This window comes from Scomber scombrus, chromosome 14, assembly GCF_963691925.1.
Source record: "Scomber scombrus chromosome 14, fScoSco1.1, whole genome shotgun sequence".
NCBI lineage: Eukaryota > Metazoa > Chordata > Actinopteri > Scombriformes > Scombridae > Scomber > Scomber scombrus.
Genome location: NC_084983.1, coordinates 8,149,290 through 8,164,876, shown reverse-complemented (window position 1 = coordinate 8,164,876; position 15,587 = coordinate 8,149,290). Strand labels below are relative to the sequence as shown.

General features: G+C 37.3%; 1 protein-coding gene across 4 annotated transcripts in view; it reads right to left on the bottom strand.

The window, feature by feature from the left end:
* Positions 1-15,587, bottom strand: part of gabrb4 (gamma-aminobutyric acid type A receptor subunit beta4) — a 49,815-nt gene that overhangs the window by 12,726 nt on the left and 21,502 nt on the right. For all 4 annotated transcript variants that reach the window (XM_062432776.1, XM_062432779.1, XM_062432778.1 and 1 more), the window contains 2 exons: positions 5,963-6,030; positions 2,893-3,113 (listed from right to left, as the gene is read on the bottom strand). In XM_062432776.1, the coding sequence (XP_062288760.1) occupies positions 2,893-3,113; positions 5,963-6,030 (289 nt within the window). The remainder of the gene's footprint in view (positions 1-2,892; positions 3,114-5,962; positions 6,031-15,587) is intronic.

Sequence of the window (15,587 nt, the reverse complement as noted above, 5' to 3'; positions counted from 1 at the left end):
TGCACCATCCGACCGTCGACTCAACATCAGCGAGTAAAAAGATGAGGACGCAGTTGTGAAGCAGAGAGAGTGTACTTTTGTACCTAAAATGAATATAAAAATAAATCTGGTTGATCAACACAAATCAACACAGCACTGAATAAAATGACTGCAAGCAGTAGGAATCCAGTTAAATAAGGGGGGGGGGTAGACAAACGCCAGTATCAGCACATTTCACAGTGAGTGGATAGGTGAGAGCGCAGCACAAGGTGCAGCAGAGTGTGTAATGTGATTGTCCACACTTTGTATTCTATTGTGCTCAAGAGTAGCACAGGGGATACATTCAAACAGGCGGTCTTTACAAGAAAATGCAGTTAAGACAACAAAAACCTCAAGCGGTCAAACTTGAGAGGCACAACATTGAAATGAATTGAAGTGAGAATATAACATCTATTGTTAAAGTTAAATCTATTGTTCTGGAGGAAGGGGGGGAAAAAAGTTCACACACTACCCTTGTGCAAAGCCAAACATTTCAACAAAGCGATTTAATTACATGCTTACAGGAGGCTGGTAAAAGTCCTGAAATCATCATTGCATGTTGATTATGCTCTGCTTCTAATTACTGTATGCTGGTGGGAAAAAAAGGAAAAAAGGAAAGGTCTGGAAGACGGATCCAAGGGCTTGACGCCATCTGCGGTAAAGCATTACTGCAGCAGGTGACGATAACTGTGCAGTGTGTTCGGGAGGTGAGATGTTGCAGAAATGGTTGATGCTAGTGTCCCTAGTGACAGTCAGTCTCTGTTTCATGCAGGCACAAAGCCAGCGGAGGTGCAAATGCAGGTGTAATGCCATTTTCTTCTGGCACAAGTTCATTTCACTACGCTTATGCCTGCTTGGTACTTTTGAGGCTCTGGAGGCATCTGCATGTGCTGAGGTACGCTGAGCGGTGCAGCTGGGAATGTTTGTTCAGATCAGGTGGCGTAGTCAGATTTTAATACCATTTTATCAGGAGATTGTTCCTGTCTTTCTATTATTACTAGCACACATATTCTTTTTCACATTTTCAAATAATCAAATATATTAATTTTAATGGGATTAAAGCAGCAGTTTGCCTCTGATTTGATCGATCTTTATTGAGACACATCCAAATTCCACCTGCTGTTTTCCTCTAACAAATAAAATATTCATCCTGCTCCTGATCATTCTCAGTATTGCACACTTACACCCGGTTACCAAAATGGCAAAGATTACCTGGCAACGCCCCGTGTGCAAGTGTCACACAGGTTGAAGAACAAATCTCGATTATTCCTCTGGCAGACATTTGCAGCGTGCTCTTCAGGAGCAGAGAAACTACATTTCTACTGTGCTGATACTTTAATAGCCTTGTGAAGAATCATAAAAGGAAAAAGAAAAAACACTTTTGCCATCATATCTCTTTTAGTGTCAGTACCAATTCTGTAATTCAGAGATTCAGAATACTGATTATTGCATTAATAATTCATTATTTCATATGATCTAAACCTTGTCAGTACCATTTCCTTTTATTCATGGAACAAAACACATTCACAGCTTGCTTTCCTCCATCAAGCTACTTTATTTTAATGACTCGCAGCAATTCATTCGGAGTTTGAACAAACCTCGGGACACTTTTTACTTTCAGAACCCCCCAAGGAATTTTAAATGGGTCCCTCTGTGCACCTTTACTGTTGACTGAATTGTCTTGTTTGTCATGGTGATCTTGGACGTGTGGGTAGTGAGCATTTTGAACCTTTTTTTAGCTTTCTGGGTCAACATATTTTGGGTTGAATGTACCCCCCTCTCCTTCCAAAATATTGTTATTGTTGGTCTTAAGTCACACTTAAAAGTTTGAGTATTAACTTTATAAATAAAACTTTAAAGTCCAAAAATAAATCTGTCATAATTATCCTGCCACAGGCCCGGTTGATGCATACTAGCAGCGGTGATCTTGTTTTTCTGGTGCCACTTGTGATCAAAGATTATCAAAATGTTCACTCTCTGTTTTACTGCCACATGACAGAGGCAATGACAAAAGAAGCCCTTATCTGATTAAAGTTATCATTTGTATGTCAGGGTCTTTGGCAGTAAAATATATGTTAAAAAAAAATAACACAACTCTTTCTCATCCATCAATAAAATGCTCCTGTGAGCATCTCCTGAGATGAGAGGACCATTAACTGTACATGTGTAGGGTCACAGAGAGGTCAAACCTGTCCCAGTAGGGGTATTTTTACTGTACATCCATATTTTCTTCTTGCATTATTGAATATTTCCAAAAGTATAATTTAAAAAAGACATGATAAATCCATCCATCCCTTCTTTTTACTGTACTTGCTTCCTTTTCGAGGTAAATCCCAGCATGCACTGGGGGAAATACAGGAAACATCCTGGACTGGCAGACACACAGTCACACTCAGAGTAACACCTCGGGGTTATTTAGAGTGTCCAATTCACCTGAACCTGTTCAGTGTTTGCACTGCAAGAGTAAACTGTAGCCAAATAGAATATGAAGACATCACCACTTGGCTCATACATGCAGTTATGGATTTATAATTATCACTGTAAAAAAATCATCTGTTAAATTTTCTTAACAGTGCTGACTATTGAGTCAGTTTATTTGAATTAAAATGTTACTTGTTACGCAAAACAGCCACATTACTCCTTTCCCTTTTGTAAATCAGCTCTGAAAATTTTAACTTGTACCTATAGTTCAAGTTTTACAAACATGTTGAAATAGAACACCCTCCCCCACCCCAAAAACAGGGTGTAAAACACTTTTTTTTTTTAATGTCAGCATGATAAACGACAAGTTAAAAGCAGAAATGCTCATGTAAACCACTGGACCAGCCATACAGAGTGTATGAAATGCACATAACAAGTTTACACTGTTCTTACCTCAGCCCGTATAAGACAGTGCCATCCGGGTGCAGTCGGATCATACGGTTTTTTACTGTCACACCGTGAAGAAAGGACTTCTTGTCATTAAGGAAGTAGGTGTCAGGGAGCCAAAGCTGGTCTGCTACACGGTTATCCAGAGTCAGGTTTAGGTTCAGCTCGCCATAAGCCAAACGCTTATCTCGCCAACTCTGCTGGAAATACATTGTGATGGTGTAGTCCTAAAAAGGAGAGAAAAAAATTGCATTAGGTCAAAAAACAACAAAACTAATAATTTGACTCTGTACAAAATTAAAAACTCTGATAACATTTTCACAAAAAAGCTTCTGTCTACAGAAACATTTTGTTTAGTGTTTATTTTAGTGTTTCTTGCCAGTGCCTGATGAAACTGGACATACAGACCTGAGTGACCCCTTTAGAAATAATGGGCATGGTTCATTGAACTGGGAGTAACACATGAAAACAGATCTGATCACAGGCACATGACTTCTTGCTTCAAAACAAGGGAAAGAAGAAGAATGTGCTGTGTGCGCTAGCATGTAAATGTTAAAAATCATAAATCTCTCTATTCACTGCTAACACAGTGTAATTTAATGAAGTTCAAAGAGTGGAATGGGCAACTTTGATATGGCTACAGCAGCAATGAAAGAAATACATCTGCTATATGTGGACTACAGCACTATTTGTAATGTCTTCAGATGATGAAAATTGTTTAGCTTATATACAGAAAAACTAAACAGCTCAGCATTCGTTGAATAGGACATGGGCAGCAAACCAACAAATACAGCTGTATCTAACTGAAAAAGCGCTCAAGTGGAGACATAAAGTCTGCCAGCTAATGCATCACTGCCTCTCTAGTCAAAGTACTGTGGTCTACAGGCAGAAACACAAAAGATGCACATTGGTTTAACATGCATACAGTCCAAAATGATACAAAGTGATATTGAATATTTTGTGCTTTAACAAAATTCCTTTCGTTGAAAGATGTTTTTTTTTTAATTATTGTTTTTAATTCAGTGGCAGATATCAGCATGGCTGGTACAGACCAGTTTAATGCATGCCATTATTATTCTGGGAACTCATTGTTTACACTTAACACATAATACAGCCAGTGGTGGAAATTAACTGAGTGCATTTAGTCAATTACTGTACTTAATTACAATTATGAGGTGCTTGTACTTTACTCGAGTATTTCCATGTAATTTGCTACGTTATACTTCCACTCCACTACATTTCAGAGGGAAATATTGTACTTTCTACTCCACTACATTTATTTGACAGCCTTAGTTACATTTCAGATGAAGATTTGACACAATGGATAATATAACACGATTTGGGTTAGGGTTAGGGTCAAATATTTGAGAAAAAATGTGTATGTTAGAACTTTGTTTTTTCTTCTTTCTTCTCCCATTAATTACCTCATGACCCCTCAGATTTATCTGGTGACCCTATGGAGGATCCTGATCCTTACGTTGTGAACCACTGAACTAAACTAGTTAAATGTATATAAAGAAATTGAAACTAGCTCCACCTCCAGCAGCTATAATAGTAACATGCTGCTCTAACACTGATGCTTCAGTACTGTTAATCTAATGATGATAATAATATATCAGTCAAAGGGACCAAACCACTACTTTTACTGTAATACTTTAACAACACCAAACTAATAATACTTATGTACTTTTACTGTAATACTTTAACTACATCAAGCTCATAATACTTATGTACCTTTGCTTTCATGCAGGACTTTTAACTGTAATGGAGTATTTGTACATCGCTGTGTTGGTGTTTTTTCTTAAGTAAAGGATCTAAGTACTCCGTCCAGCAAGGAATGCAACTCAGCCACAATGTTGACAGCTGTGTTAAATGGACTAGAATCACTGTATTTCTTGTTTTCCTTAAATATTTTAAGACAAACAGAAAAGTCTGCACACAACAAAAAATACTTCATGCATGCGCTTATTGTTAGACATCAGGCCACATGCAGGTGATGTACTGTAATACCATAACAAGTTACTTTTATCTCATTGCACAATTTCTGGCAATAAATCTCAGACTTTTTCCAACAATTAAGATTTTTTAAAAATCACCCACACTTCATGTGATTGGTCATGATGCATAAGAGACATCTAGTATTCCTTACATCCTGATTTTTTGTTAATGATATGGAATGTTTGTTAGAAAAGTATCACTTCTGACCAATGTCATGCATACAAAGCTCTTAATGAACACTCAGCCCTAATACTGATAGACTCTCAGTCATATCTGTCATTAAAAACTGGCAAAATGCAGATTTGAAGAAAGGTACTCTACATTGCACAACAAACATTTTTAACACTTGACTGTCCATAAAAAGAGCAAGCAGTTTATCTGATTTTTGCATAGTCTGGAAGGGCAATTAATTATATACCATTACATTACATTAAAATGCACACAATATCTGTTATCATTCAGTACACATGTTGGCTTATCATTACTAAGAAGTGCTCCTATGTTGGCATCTTAATCTCATCAATCAAAGAAAGAAAGAAAGAAAGGAAGACAACATTGAAAAGCTGCCCCCCCTCGCCTCTATGTGGGAGGAGTGATCCTCACTATGAGTGATTGTGTCACGCCGAGTGAAATAAAGAAAACACTAAGAGACAGAATGACGTCATCACTCAAGACAGCAGCCATATTGCCTTCTTCATTAGTCAGCCTACATTTCTGATCACTCTCAAGTGTGTGCCAGAGAAAAAGGATACGTGCTGTATCTCCTGCAGAGTAGTGTTGGGTAATGTGTGTGTCAAAAAACAACAACTGTACTGAGGATTTAAAAAACCTCAGTTTTTATAGTACAAATATGTGTAATATTTTTGCCCATCACCACAGACTTCCTGTAGCACCATCTTTGTCTCAGTCATTCAGTCTAACAATACAACTGGCAGTGTTCGCGGGTGGGAAGCCAGTGATGGATCATGTCTTGGTTGGTCCACTAGTACTTCCTACTGATTGTTCAAAGTGAGGGTGAATTAGACGATGTTTTAGTAGCGGCCAAAATTAAAAATCATAAAAAGCTGAGGTATCTTACCATGTTTACTTCTGAGATGGAGTCGATGCTTGCTATGTTGATGCTCATTCCTACGATGACTGGAGGACCTGAGGGAACAAAAATAAAATCTGATGTCATTAAAAAAGCACAAACGATGATCATGTGCAACCGCTGTACTTTGAAAACACTTCTGCATCCGATCAACATATTGCATCAAGCCAAGTAAATTCATGGAGTAGTGATAATGTTGAATTAATTTTGATTACCTCATAATTGGCAGCCTTAATATCTCTGAGTATCTCTGGTTAAAAGGTGTTAGCTAGGTGTGTTTAAGCTGTGAGTCACTCATTCTCTTTAAAATGCATTCTACCTTTAAATGCAAAACACACATTTCTTTGCAATTCAGATGCATGGAGACTTATATTTATGAATGCAATATTGCTGGTAACATCAGATGGAACACTTGCATTAAGCATTATTTGCAAATGTAGACTGCATTAATGAGGAATGACATGTTCCAACAAACAACTGCAGAAATACATAGGCTTCTCTACCATAGTGTACAGCACAGCAGTGACAAAGCAAATCTAAATCTGTTTTTGTTGCTTTAAGAAGATACGTAAAAACTGAAAATAAAGATCAGTTGTTCTGAAAAGCTTCTGCAACAACAAGGAGGAAATGCACTCATCCATACTCATTTCTATGTTAGCAATGTATGTAAAGGAGAAGGGAGAGCAAAGTATGTCTCATTTACATGATTACAGTACATGCTGTAGACATGTAAACAGCTATATACGACGACTCCCTTACATGCACTATAAACACTTAGCCCACTTCAATATTCAGACAACTTTAGGTTTACAAGTATAATCCATTCACAGTGCCCATGTACTATACCCGCAGTAACCAACAGTGGACCACTTCAGACATACTGCGGGGCGATACGATCATTAAAGACACAGATAAACGTATGTTTTACGACTTAATGAATATGCATTCTTCACATCTGTGTGCTTATAGTATATTTTAAATAACTGCTGATTAATTACTATATACCAAACCATGTGTTAGCCTCGAGCTCTCCTTCAAAGACGGAGTTTATTAGCGCTGACAGATTTGTTTCTATCCATCCAAACTTTGGGATATTAGCATCACATTACAACCACATTTCCTCTTTGGTCAACACAGGCAGTAACAGTGAAGAAGTTCGATGCAGAGCTGCAGAGAGGGCTGCATATTACTTGTTTTATTTCCTTTGCCTGTTCCTCAGTTGATACCTTGTCTAGTGAGTAATAAAAGATAGATGTTTTAAGGCACCCACTACTCAAAAAGCTGTTACCCCCAGGCAGTGGTCTTTGTGAGTGAACAGATTTGTTGACAATGATTCTCAGTGTTTTTTTGGATGTTTTTTTTTATTACAAAATGTCCCCTCTTTCTACCGTTTTAGTCCTAATGCGATCCTTAACACTTAAACGCTCCCCACATCTTCAAACCACATCAACCTCGCATTGCTCGAGTGAGAATGTTTAGGCCGTAAAAATATGAATTGCTGACAAAGGAAAGAGAAACGGCAGAATCTGTTCAGTGATTGGTTCATGTGGCTGTTGCTGAATCGGTGTATTCACCTGGTATAATAGTAGAAATGCCATTAGCATAAGGATCATAAACAACATAGAAAACAGCTCTACTACAGTATGTACTTTTATCACGTGCATCATCAAATTTGAAAGGTAGAACAGATTTATAACCCTCTGTTTCTTAAATGAAGGATGGCAGTGGTCCCTTTACACTGACTCATTGCACACAACTAACTAAGAACAAAACTGAAGTGACGATAAATGTAATGAGGAGTTTTTACACCACCCTAGTCAGAAGCAGCAAGAAGTTGATTATTCTTTGTCAGATTTGTCCTTGCACATCTGTTTAGAGCATTTGTTTTCACACCTCTTCTGTTTTTCAAGGCCGTCATGGGCCAACAACATCCGAGAGCTACACTCGCTGGAAGTGTAGGAAGCTGGAGAAGTTCAAGTGGTGTTGAAGCGTCAGGTATGAGTCATCAGCAAGAATCTCTTAATTTTTTAGGGGGGTAACAATGTGATACAATTTGCTTGTTTTATGTTCAAACAGCAGGATTAGATACAGGCAGTTATGAGCCAACGTGACTCAGCCGATGGATGTGCTGCGCAGGTTCACAAAATAGACAGATTTTTTAAAAATAATAATTATAATAGAGCCAACATCTTGTGTTTCTTTGACTTGAACAGATCTACAACAACGTTCCCTGCCTTCTGAATCCTCTTAAAATACAATGCTTTGAAATGCAGAGAGAATGAAAAAAAGAACGATTTTGACAGTTACTGTAGATAGCAAAAGTCATGGGTTGCAGATTGGCACAGTACAGAGCCCACAAAGATATTTGAAAATGTATAAGGATGTATCAAACTGATAATATAACCCTAACCTCACCACATTTATTCAGCAACTTTAAATAAAGATGCATAAAAATACTATACCTTCTTCTGATTATTACATAAAGCTAAACATACATTGCAGTCAAATCTGCCTATCTGCACTTTACCCTCACTAACTATAGTGATTGTCACTCTAATTACAGCATAGACCCACAAATTGTGTGTCTGCCAATTACTTAGAGCATGGAGCTCATTGTACATTCTGTTAAATAAGAGAGGAATGAAACATTTAGTTTGAACAGAAATGTTGATGAAAAGCATTTGGCTTGATGACCAATTAGCCTATTAAAGCTCGTGCATGGAGTATGCTTAAATCACACTGCAGTTAGCTCTGATGAAACAAATTATCTGATTTTTCTATTTTTCGTATGGTTGAGTCTTTGCCAAGTGCAACGTCCACTTAGTTTATTAAATATTTCATTGTACATTGCTTCTGAACATTTCACTGTATCCCCACACTCAGAACAAATAGAAAACTAAACTTGCAAGAAAGTATAAAGGGGTCTTAGCATCCGAAGGCTCACTGACCTGAAGCGATCATAGAGCCAAGAGCATTACTGACTAAGGCTTAAATAGGCGCCTTCGTTTATATGCTTATACAGGGTCAGATGCCCTCCTGCAGAGCATACTGTCAGGATCTGATCAAGGCTTAGACCACAAGGACTGGCTGTGTAATGACCTGAACTATACTCCAAAAGCCAGCTTGTGCTTTAAGTGTCTCTTAGTTTAAGCACTGCTCCCTCAAAACCTATAGGCAAATATCCAATGAATATACATACATTAAAATCCTTAACTACGTCACACATTTCAATGTATGAATCCACCTGAACTACAAGTAGCTATTGTGCTCGCAAATGTAATTGTACTGGCAAATGTGCTAAACACCACCTGGATGCATATATTGTTAAATGCTAAAAGCTTTGTGGTGTGTACAGTATGTATATGTAGACACAGTACAATTTAACAGCATTTTTTAGCAACCTCAGTCAATCAGCAGTCAGTACGTTTGTTCACAATTTCACTGTAGAAAGCAACATCTGAAACAGCCACTGCATTATGACAGAATACTATGTGCAAGAGTTACAATAAAATCATCAGTGAAATGAAGTGAATACATAGAATTAAATTTAGGTTGAATTGAGTGGAATAGTTACACATTTCTGAACAAAGTAGGCATGCCAGCAATACCAGATGATTTAATTTGCATCAGTGGATCACATAATAAGTCAAAGCTTTGATAAACCTCTATAGTAGTTATCATAATAGAGTCCACCTACTATCCTGTACTATCCTTATGACCTTGAGGCATCTGGGTCAGGAAACTCTCCCATTGAAGGAAGACTAATCTATGACATCACTGACTTAAAACACACATTTTCTAATGTAAAAGTAGTTCACTATTAGGTAGGACACTGATCATAATATGTCCATCAGATAGTCAAAAGACAAAATGTTCAACTATAAGGGTATGAAACCAACTTAAATCTGTTGTCAATGTAAAGATGTGCCTTGATTCTACAAAATGCCTCATCTCAAAGATCATTTATTCCCCTCCTGAAGATATTGGTTAATTATAATGTTCCTCCAAATGCTGGCACTAAAATATTAACGAGTAAACCATTTGACTGAAAACATCCATCTATCCTCTCTCTCTCTCTCTCTTATATTCTCTAATCCCATTTCTTCCCCCTCACTCCTAACTCTACACTAAATGCCCTGAAGCTTTGTCATATTCCCTGACCCATCTCTTTCTTAAAAAAAAAGAAAAAAAGTGGGGTAGGGTGGGTGGGGGGAGTAGGGCCATTTTCCATCGCACTTTGTGAAAGCAACCAGTAACAGTTTTCCCCAGAGATGTCAAAGTACATTCGTGCGCTAGATGAAAACAGAAAGCACCAAATCTCTCTCTCTTTCTCTCTCTCTCTCTCTGCATATTTTGACCCTGCTTTAGTGAAACAGAGGCACTCACTTTGTCACCCCAGTAATCTCAAAATAAAATAAGACCACTACCTGCACTTGCACTTCACAAGTTTGGAGAAAAAAAAACGTCCTTTAAAGTAACCTCCAGATCTTTAAATAAGCAAATCTCCGATCATTGTCAGCCAACATTTAAAAACTGTGACTACAAGATACTTATATTTCTCCTAAAACTGAATGCTTGGAAATTCTTTGATGGTATTATTAATAACTGATGAACAAAGTGCATACCACAGTCATCTTTTAGTCTATGCTTTTGTTAGGATTTTATGTAAAAGCAGCGAGTGAGAGATCATAACATCCTGAGGCAAACCTAGTGTCTCTACACAATTACCATATCAGTGTGTAAATAGTTTTCACTTCTTTTCAAAAAAATGTGTCAGCCTGCTCTTGTTTGCTGACTTTATTCTGATGTCTGCCAATATCACTATAGGAACAATTTCCAAAAGATTTCTGATATACATGTGGTATGTAAAAACAGAATAGAAAAAGAAACAATATTTGCTGATCGGGTTTCATCTCATGAGTGGGCACAGGAACAGTAGCCACATTTACTTAAATATTGCAAAATTAAAGGAGCCCTGTAGGGGTTTTGACCACTAGTGCAATGCTAGTGTAATGATCATGTGTTTATACCAGCATGAAAAACAATATTGCGTATGTTTGCCATGAGCACATACTGATTGCAAAATGTGGCAACAGTTGTTGGTGGCAAAATAACCAATTCACCAATAACAGAAAAGATTCAGATTGAAGTTGATGTAACTAATGTAGGCTTTGCAAATGTTTCATGAGGTAAGATTCAATACTTTTTAGTTAATAAGGAAGTTTGACGCCGGTAGAGTATTTCCATTTTAGTGACTATCTCCCATAGTTCATGAATAGACAACCAGCACTGACTGCTTTCTAGACCAACGTAAATTCAATAGCTGATAATAACTAGCTGGCAGCTTAACAATAAAATAAAAACGGCAAACATTTGCAATGATTCACAAAATTTCATTAAAGTAACAGTTTTTCTTTAAAGAAAGTCACTTTCTTTTGGTGGGGCAGATGAGACGTTTTATACCAATCTCATGTCGGTCTGTTAGCTTAGCTTGGCATTAAGATTTGAAAAAGGGACGATTTCTGAGCAGTAACTTCTCAAAGTCTTATGGTCTTGAACAGAGACTTCAAGATGTCACTGTTACCGATCAAGAAATAGTACCACAAAATTGCAATTTGTTGTTAGATTTTGGTCAGATTACACAAAGAAATATGACAGAATTAGAAGTATTAATACACAGAGTTGGTTATCTTTGGGCAAAGCCATGCTAACTTTTTAACCCCTGCTACCAGTCTTAATGCTAAGCTAAGCTAACTGGCTGCTGACCGAAGCCTTATATTTATCAGACAGATGTGAGAGTAGCATCCGTTTTCTTATCGAATTGCAAAAAAGCAAACAGACGTTTTTTCCCACAATTTTGTAAAAGCTCAGGTTACCATTGAAACTAGAACAGTAGGTTACTAAGGCTTAATTTATATTTTGTGTTCAACACACAACTAATACATAAATTGATACTATCCAAAGAAACAGATTTAAAAAAGAAGAAATTACTTTTAACCCAGAAGTATAATTTGTCTCCAAATATAGCTCATACAACCAGCTGAGAATGACAAAAAGACTTTCTAAGCTTCAATCATCACTTAAAATCTGCTTTGGGCATATTCAGATATTCCGACACTCTTCCCAGTGGCTTACTACATACAGGACTAGGGCTTCTGGAGGTGGGCATCATGGCAGGATGCACAATTTATCCTCTAGCTAGGCTATCACTATGGCAACAGAGGTGATTATTATTAAATCACAGTGTGATAATTAACACTGTGAATAAATGCAATAAAGTCATCTGATGTACATTTCATTTCCAATTCAGCTGATGTTTTGATGGTCAATAATCTTGTTGGTTGCAAAAAAAAAACTGACCACCATGTTCCCTCTGTTGTTTCCTTACCAATGGCATATTGACCATTGAGTGAAAAATTGATGATGAATTGCCATATACAGTGGATATCTTAATGGAAGGATGTTAACTAAGATAGTGAGCCTGGTAAACAGTATGAGCATCAACACATTAGCATCATCATTGGGAGCATGTTAATACGTTGATGGTGGCATTTAGCTCAAAGCACTGTTGAACCTTGGTACAATCTCATAGAGCTGCTAGCATAGCTGTAGGCTCTCAGGTAAAGACATGATTTTTGCTGCTTCTCTATTTTCAGATTACACATGCAACCCAAAAATTGACCACCCAAGAATCTTAAATAACACATAATTAAGTTAAGAGTAAATATTTTTAATGTAGGTGACTATAGCACTGTGGCGTGAGCTAACTCTAAAGCTGAACCTTTTTGGGGTGTCATCAGTCTAATTTCTCTTAAACACTTTACTGGGAAATGCCCTCTTATTAATATTAATATGCCTGCACTCTGACTAAATCTTGTAACATTTACATTACACGGTTAGTCAATGGTGCTGCTTGCCTGATGATCCCCGTAGTAGCTGTTTATGATTAGCACATCATTCTAAATTGGGTATCTGTATGGATGATTGGCCTGGATGATGGTTCAAGGGCCGGGATTCCTGTTGATCACTACAGCTGCTGTGTAGATTCACTAGATTCACCAGCGCGTCATGCCTCCTTATTGTCCTTATCATGTTTTCACTACATTTTGACAGTTGCTTTTTTAGTCTAGCTGTCCTTTCCTTGGCTTATTATCGATGCATGCTGCCCTCTCAACTCCAACAATGTGTTGCCACGTTCAGCTTCCAGTCTGACAGACTTATCTAGCCTCAGGGCAAGACAAGCTTAACTGATGTAGTGGGCGGACGCCAGTGTTTTACTTGGTAATGGCATTTCATATTAACACACTATAAATCCAGTGTCAGAGATTGGTTTAAGATTAAAAGACAGATCCGGACTTTAACTGGGGCGAGGGCAGAAGTATCACTATGAGAGCCCACTCTTAAAGGATTTTTAATGTTCAGGCTCACTTGGATCACCTACTGCAATGGCTGGACCGTAGATATAGAACACCATCGAATCCCACGGTATCCGTCTGTGTTGTAGAAATTTGACAAATGCTTAAAGAAATCATTCTTAGTTGTAAACAGACTCAAAAACATTCTAAAAAGTGAGTATATGTGTTTGTATAGACAATGTCACCTATACCCAGACTGTAATAAAAAGTCTCAAAATGGACATAAACGTCTGCAATAGTAATTCTGCAATAGATTAAATGCTAGTTAATATGCTTCTCACCTGTACTTCTTTACTGATAAGCAGAGCATCATTCAACTACAAGATTTTTGATGTCACATTCTGCATGAGGAACAGTAGTGGACACATCAGGCCTATTCTTACCCTGGCATTTCTGGTTCACAGTGTTAATTCTATCCTTATGAAATGCGATATAAGATATGTCTGCCATTTGGATAATTACAGGTTTCATCAGACATCAGGGGAGTAGAGTTGTTGTGTTTCAGGGAGTGTGCAAAAGAGAGAGAAACACAGGTTTGTGTAAATCTTTCGTCAGACTACTGACATGCATGGACTTAAAGCATTTGTGCTGGTGATGAAGCCAGGGGGATGAAGAGAGAGTCAGACCTCCCTGCTGATATCTGTTGCTTGTGTTTTATATTTTGCTAAATACATGCAGTATACATTATATTTACATTTATACATCAGTATAAACAGTTTGCTTTAGATATGACAGTGAATCTCATCGCATGAGGTGTCTGAAAGAAGTCAGTCTTCAATAATAAAAAATAAAAGGATTCTCCACTAATAAGAGGCTCGATCAGTCTGATATCTGAATGCAACCACAAGAGGGCAACATGATATTCCCTCACTATCTCCACTGCTTAGAAATTTGATTTTTTACTAAATGAAGCAGCATAAATTACCAGCATACAGGTGCTGAGATTAGGGGCTGAGTAAACGCTTTTGGCATATCTGGGTTGATTCAGTATTCGTGCCGAGAAATATGAGATTTCAACCGACAAGAAGACATCTCGTTTCACCCCATACAGCATCAGTACATGATGAAATCTGATTAAAGAAGCTCCTTAAGGAAGCTCGACAGTCACAGATATGGTCTTGTATGGTATATATATATATATATATATATATATATATATATATATATATATATATATATATGACTGAAGCACTGTTTATCCCTTACACTGATGTTTACCAGAGAAACGTTTCATGATGTTTACATTTCATGTAAATACGAAGCATTTGAATATTCAGTATGCCACAAATTTCATTCCAGAGCATAAACATATCAAACTGGATAAATTGCATTCAAATTGAGGATAGCGTTGTCATGTTATTCCACAGATCCTGTTAGTTGTAAAGCCTTCTGAAAACAAATTTGCTGGACAGCAAAGAAAACACCACTCTGCCTCTTATATAAAAACTCTGATAATCAACCCATTGCTTAGCAACAGAGGGTTCCATAGCAACTGTGCAGCATTTTCCCTACAGTGTTGCAAGAGAAGCATGATGATTTATCCAGTGGAGTCTGTGTTTGCTTTTGTTTTCAATGGCTACCGCTCTCATGAAGCCCTTTCCTTTAAGAAATGAACAAATAAAACAATATGTTACATTGCGCCAAATTCCTCCTTTACATTTTATACAGTGGCCTCATCAATTATTCCATCTTAGCAGTGAGCAGCCAGAACAATTGCAAAAAAGCCACTTTTTTTCCTTTTTGATAGGCATCGACTGTGACCAATACAGAAGTACAAAATAACAGTGACACCTTAAAATTCAATTATTGAACACAGTGTATTGTACCAGCATTCATCTTATTGTGTCAATCCTGTACATTGGCAAAGGGGTTTCGCTAATGTGATCAGGTCAGAAAAACACATCTACCCTTGGCTGTGATGAATAAATCTGTAATTATGTGGAAACAAAATGGTTTTTAAATCCTATGTTTTCAAATTAAACTTATCGTTGACAATGACAAATAATGTTGTGCTTAACTGAGCTGCCTGTGGCTGGGGGAGCGACTACTTTTGAGTTCCTCTTAGTAAAATCAGTAACCACAACAAACACATGATGTTAAATCTACCTTAAAAAATCATTACGATAAAATATAGTGTAATGTCTGTTCTAATATTGCTAATATGTTATTTTCTAATTTAGCCTCTCGTGAATAAGAAA